At 31.8% G+C, this 6853-nt stretch overlaps 1 protein-coding gene across 1 annotated transcript; it reads left to right on the top strand.

The window, feature by feature from the left end:
* The first annotated feature begins 1869 nt into the window (after window positions 1-1869).
* LOC18027360 (pectinesterase inhibitor 5) lies at window positions 1870-3088 on the top strand. Its single transcript, XM_024161109.1, is given in 3 exon segments — window positions 1870-2082; window positions 2746-2844; window positions 2846-3088. Coding segments are annotated over 3 exon segments (555 nt in total).
* The last annotated feature ends 3765 nt before the right edge of the window (window positions 3089-6853 follow it).

The raw sequence follows: 6853 nt of genomic DNA, 5'->3' as shown, positions 1-6853 counted from the left end.
GGAAAAGGATAAGATAGAGAAAATAAACACGGATGAAAAAAAAGTACAAAGAAGACCAGAAGATGAAAAATAGAAAGTTGAAGAAGATAAAGATGAAGAATGAGACAAAGAAAAACCATAAAGAAGTAATAGAATATGAAGAAGACAACAATAATGAAGACAGAGAACTATGAAGAACAAATATAAAGCAGAAAGAAAAAAAATAAGAAGATGCCGGAGAAGACGTAAATGATGAAGAAGTTAAATTCATGAAATAGATGAAAAAAAAAAGCAGAAGAATACGACGGGAAAAAGATGAAGAAAAAAAATAGAAAGAGAAATAAGAAGTCAGAGAAGGCAAATATCATAAGAAAAAGAAGTGAAAGACGATAGAGAAAAGGAAAAAAAAGTGAGAAAGAAAATAGTTTAACTATTCTTTATTCTTAAATATTCTTAATCGGGGATAACATATATTGAATAATAATTTATATATATATAATAAAACTATATTGTAGTCTATATAATAATTATATTTTTAATGCATTATTGTTTTCAAATTTAGATCTATAATTGCAATAAGTGATTTCGTGCTTGTTTATGAGAAATCTAAGAACCGACAAGAAGGAGATACAATTCTAGTGAAATGGAAAGAGAGTTCCGACTATGGAGAGAGAGAGTTGTTTGTAATTACAATGTTTGAAACAACAAAACATAATTTACTAAATTATCGAGAAATATGAATATCATTTGTCGATGATACAACCACATATGAGAAATACTGTATACAATCATATGTAGATGAAGATAAGGATTGCGTTGTGTAAAAAAAATTTCATAGAAGCGATAAATCTTGTTATTGCTGATGAACATGAAGCATTTTTGGTGTCTTATTAATAATGTTGGCAGAAAACATTTCATTTCAAAACAATAAGTATATTATGAGAGAAATGAGTAATTGAAATTCTTGATATTTTTTATGTTATCGTATAATATATTTGATTTTTAGCGAATGAATTAACTAACTTTAGAATCGAAATAAAATTTGATGAGAAAAATAATTTTTGAAAAATATTGATCTATTTGGATAATAGCTACTGAAAAATCTAATTAATAAAATTCAGAAGAAGAAGTCGGAGAAAAAACCAAAAGTTGAAGATAATGATACTTCTGATCAGAATGTTCTTCTTAATGTGCCGTCTAATGGATTATGTGTGCCATTGATAAATATACATTTTTTTTTAGTTATGAAGATAATTATATTATGATCAGGATTTTCTTTTCGATGTGTCGCCCAATGAATAATTCTCTCAAACAGAACTTTTTCACATGACATGATATGAAAAAAGAATTCTTTTTCAAAATTATACTTACCAATATTCAAATTTTATAAGTAATTAATTTTGTATATATCGCATGCCCTGCACTTAGTGCGGATTCCCTCCTAATTTATATTGTTTATTGAGTGCTGGGGTGATCCCGATTTAGATTGCTCATGAGTCATGACCAAGTAAAATATAAGTTACATCGACTCGTATTATTTATTGAAATTTTTTTCTCCTTACTATTTTGTGCGATGAGAAATGGAGCATTCATTACTCAGCATTGTAGATTGGACCATTTTGTGCGGTGAGAAATGTAGCGTTAGTTTTGTTTTGTTTTTTTCTTTCGTATTTACTATTCTGTCGTTATTCCAAACATTTATTGCCATTAATTTTTTTATTTACTATTATTACTACTTTAATATGTTCCAATTTCAAAGCCATGAATTTCCCTAATTTCTGACGTTAGTCCACACACAAAAAAAAAAAAAAGCTTTCAATATCATTATAAATAAGATGTTTGAAACATGTATCACCAAAAAACAAATACAAAACACCTTTGCCTTTCAATATGGCCACAACAATGTTCATAAAACACATAACTTTTCTTTTTTCGTTGTTATTATTTTTGATTCTTGTGTTTCCAGCCGCAAACGCAATGAAAATGAACGATGTAAACACTTTTTGCAAAGAAACAGCTGATGTAGATTTCTGTTTGAAATACATTGGAACTGATAAACGTATAGTAGCCGCACGCGACCTCTACGACGTACTTTTAATTGCGGTAACGTTACTTAATTTATATTGTAATTACTTTGATCATCGTGTATTAGTTACTTCTCTAATAAAACATATAGCTAGTATTGGAAAAGTAATCGTAACATTCATCATTAGTTTACATTTGATAAAATAAATTTGAATAACTAGATCGAGAGAACACAGAAAATACTAAAAGCAGTCAAGAAGGGAACAAATCGTAAATATTAAATTTTAAGACAGGGATTATCTGCTCTGTTGCTGGTATATACTACTGTATATACATACATATAAAAATATAGATAAATAGACATATATTAATCTTAAATTATTCATCAAATTAATATCATCTTAATATTTCTATAAACGTTAATCAATTTATAAGTTTGTAAAGCAGGTCTTTACCAAAAAAAAAGAATTGTAAAGCAGGTCCTCTTATGTCGAATACCAAATCTTAAAAATTCCAAGAGGTTTCTGAATGTCCCACATATTTACAAAGAATAACTACTGAAGTGATGTAGTTAAAATCTAAGTGATGTAGTTTAATGGAAAAATCTAACCTCATTAAGGGCATCTAAATACTAATATAAAGAACAAAGACGGCGATTAAGAAACTTTGATTGGTATTATTCTTTCACTTTACAAAAATATATGTTTTTTCTGATTTCTGATAGAGACTTTTTATCATCAGCTTTACCAAAGCAAAATCCAAATAACCAACGCAGTCAAAGAACTCAACAGAGTTCGCCCAAAGTTTAGTGGTCCAATTGGGAAAGAACGAATCTCTTATCTGTGAGAGAAACTACGGGTATGCGTCCAATCACGTCCAAGACGCTTTAGAATTAGCAAAAAAAAATAAAGTGTACGCATACAAGGCTGGCTCACTAGCAACGGGTGGCTCGGTCTTTGTGCGCGAGTGCGAAGATGAATGGAAAAAGCATGGTCCGATACAAAAGTCGCCTGTCACTTTCTATAACAATAATGTTGCCAAAATGTCTTCTATTATTCGTAAAATCATCGACAAGTTGTATTGAAATTAACGGGAATTTTAGTTACTTAAGCGAAATGATAGGATGCAAGCTTGATGCTTTCTAATCTTTACTTGAGGCTCCACCAAAAACTAGATAAACTCTTTTTTGTGAAGATGCATCAGTGAACATGTTTTGATTTCTCACTAAATAGTATCCAATGGACTTTATCTTTTTGTGACTTGGGTATAATCGATTTCTACGTTGGAGGACAATATAGAGTTATACATTAGATACTCTACATGAAAAGTACTGAACAAAACTTTAATCCACAACAACAAAAGAATCTAAGTAGTTCACTTCATCAAAATTCCAAGTTATTTACAAGTTTAAAACAAAATTTTGGCAGAGAAAAGCAAATTTTGAAGTTTATTATGTTTTTGTCAATTTCATTTTTGGTCCTCTAGCATAAAGAATGACGATTTTACTTTCAGATCTAATTGGTCTACATATAATACATGAAAACGCGTATTGTTCCTAGTTAAAAACGGATGTACATTAAACAAAATGCTAAAAACTCTAATTATTTCATAAAAATGTTTTAAAAAATACACAGATTTTTACCTCAACCAGTATTAATTATACTAGGAGAAAACCATGCTACGCATGAGTTTTGTTTTATTTTGTTTTGTAAGTGAATATATTTTAAAATTTTAGTAAAACTATCAATTTTTTTCTATAATTTTTTTTAATAACTCTAGTAATCTCTTATAGTAATCTCTCAGCAACTAAATAATTATGTCACCATAATAATCACAATATAATTATGTGACAAATATTTTCACTCATCAATCTCATTGAATAATTCCATACGTGTGTATATATATATATATATTTACACTTATAATATGACCTTAGCCAACTTGCTCCATAGAACTATCTAGTTGACCCTAGAGCCGTTCTAACCCCTTTAAATTCAAAGGTCTTACATCTTTCCGTCTTACATCTTTCCCAAGAAAATTTATGGACCAACAAAGACACATGTATAAAAAATACAAATGTGAATCTAGATGTACAAATAATTTGATGTATATATATAATTTTTTTTACAACAGTATATATATATATATACTTTGTACATCTACCCTTAAGCTTTAAACACTTTTGAAGCTGTTCTGAAATTTTAAATAAAAATATAAAGAAAACACAAAAGAAGATTCACTATAAATTAAACAAGAATCAAGACACAGATGTGCGTCTCTATGTATCTATATTTGAGTTCCTCGTGACATATAGAGACATAAATATGTGAACTTAACGGACCGATAAGATATGATTCGCTGGGAAGAAAGTTGCTTCATGCATCAATTCTGATATGATCACATGAAAATGTAAACAAGTGATAGCAAAACAGAGCACACTGAAAACTTCATTGTGCGTCTCCATTTTAAATACTTATCACATCTAGAACACTCTTGCTGATATTATCTTAGCCTAGTATGACCACGGGCAATTTATATAGGCAAACGTAGTCGAGTAGTATTAAGAGCAAATCCATGATTACTAATTCACACCCATGAAATAAAATTATAAAAACACCTTATCATATTTAATCTCCCCACAAGAAATATCTATCATTTTTGGATTTCAAATTACAAAGTTTTGAGGTTTTACCTGAAGTTCATGGCGAAGATCGTTTAGAACTTGCAAATAGCGTAGCAGAAAAGAAAATGAAATTAATAAGAATGACCAGAACCAGAGGAGCACTAAAAGCTCAAAAGAAACATCCCGTAATCAATCACCGCAACTCCTAACTAATTCCCATGCTTGGGCTGAAAACCAGTTAAACCATTCTAACACACAACCAACATTTAATCCTATTGAATTGGACAAGAAACATGAGAAACTAAAACACCATTAAGCATGTGTTTCGAATCTGGGGCGTTCTGAAACAGGGTAATCCCAGTAAAGCTCCTGCCATCTATTCTAATTCTGAAAAATGAAAAGACAATCAATTGTAGAGAGAATAATATTTGTATTCCTACACTGGATTATAAGCCAAGCTCAACCACAGAAGGAGTCTATCTAAAATCTGTTATGTTTTCCAGTCAGTTCATCATTCATCTGTTGGACATCGTGATTTGTTAATGCATCTCACCAGTCAGTTCGAGGCCGAAGAACACCAATTCTAAGGCTCGTCTCCTTTAACATGTCAGTGGTCCACCAAATTGGCACAGAGAAGATCCATATTATTTTTTCAATAACTCGAAAGCATATAAACCCTTAAATTTTACAAAATAAATTGGATTCAAACAAAAGATAGTTGTCGCTTGAGTTGAATACTTGAATGTAAAGCTTCATACGTTTTTTTACGTCTAGTCACTAAATGAGACTTGGAGAAGATGAATTGAACGACATAAGGATTTCAGATGAATAGGAAACTGTTGGGTTTTTCAAGCCCATGTCCAACTCCCTATTAGTATGATGTTGTCCACTTTGAGTTCAAGTGGCAAAGCTCGCACGGATTTTTTTTGGATTTTTTTTCAAAAGGTCTCATATCTATTGGACATCTTACTTATATACTAGACACTCTTGGTCTAATATTCCAATATGGGATTTGGATTGATATCTCAACAATTCCTCCCTCAAACCAAAAACCAAACAAATCTGTGGTCTCCCCCAACCTTCTGCGAAACTTGGCACTCATTTTGTATTGTCCAACCTAACCCTCCGTTCACCATTAGGAATACTTTCGACACAAGGCACCAGCACCCCAATCACAAGGTCACCTTGAGGGCTCTTCACCACACCGAACACATAGTCCATACCCACTTGTCCAGGTCCACCTTTTCAGTACTTGTTCTGATACTAATTGTTAGGTTTTTTCAAGCCCATGTACAACTCCCTATTAGTACGATATTGTCCGTTTTAGGCCAAGTGGCAAAGCCCGCACGGATTTGTTTTTGGATTTTTTTTCAAATGGCCTCATACTAATCTATTGGACATCTTACATATATACTAGACACTCTTGATCTAATCTTTCGATGTGTAATTTGGATTGATATCTCAACAGAAACTGAGCTATTTTTTGGGACAAGTGGCACTCTTTCGAGTGCTGACGTGGCGATCAGGTGGAGAGAGTTGGCCAAGTTTTATAGTATAAATTTTTTTGAGACAAGTGGCACTCTTTCGAGTGCTGACGTGGCGATCAGGTGGAGAGAGTTGGCCAAGTTTTATAGTATAAATACAACTAGAAAGACAGGGAAGAAAAGTTTAACACTTCCTTTCACAAAAACATGTTAAAACTTAAAACTCCAAGGGGCTCACAGAATTCCCAGAAAGTTGAACATGAGTAATGTAAAAACGGAATAAATGGGTGGCTTTTCGTTGAGGAGCTACATGCATTATAAATTATTAAACACTATGGTGAACACTAAACACGCACAAGATTAAATTCCTTCTATCAAAACATGTTCGATGATTTCACATTGGGCTACCAAATTTTTGGATGTTTGCTTTTGTATTTTTTGTTCAACTCATACTTATATTATCTTAAACAGCGATTACAATCTATACATGTCGAAACTTGTTATCAGAAAGGCTGTACATGGTGTTTGGGCAAATTTTAACCAGTTCGTACGTGAATAGTTCTACGGAATGACGAGAAGGAGTAAGTTTTTATTAATCAACGAGTATCGAGTTACAATGAATCAATATCGAAGATCTAAATAATCTGGTATCATCCATCGCTCGCTATTCATCGTTAATTGGCGAAGAACAAAGCTACGATGATGTTTGGTCTCTCGATTCTTTGTCGCTGTCGTACCTAGC

This window comes from Eutrema salsugineum, unplaced genomic scaffold, assembly GCF_000478725.1.
Source record: "Eutrema salsugineum unplaced genomic scaffold, Eutsalg1_0 scaffold_10, whole genome shotgun sequence".
NCBI classification, from domain to species: Eukaryota; Viridiplantae; Streptophyta; class Magnoliopsida; order Brassicales; family Brassicaceae; genus Eutrema; species Eutrema salsugineum.
Note: the sequence above shows the minus strand (reverse complement) of the source record. Positions and strands in the feature narration are given on the sequence as shown.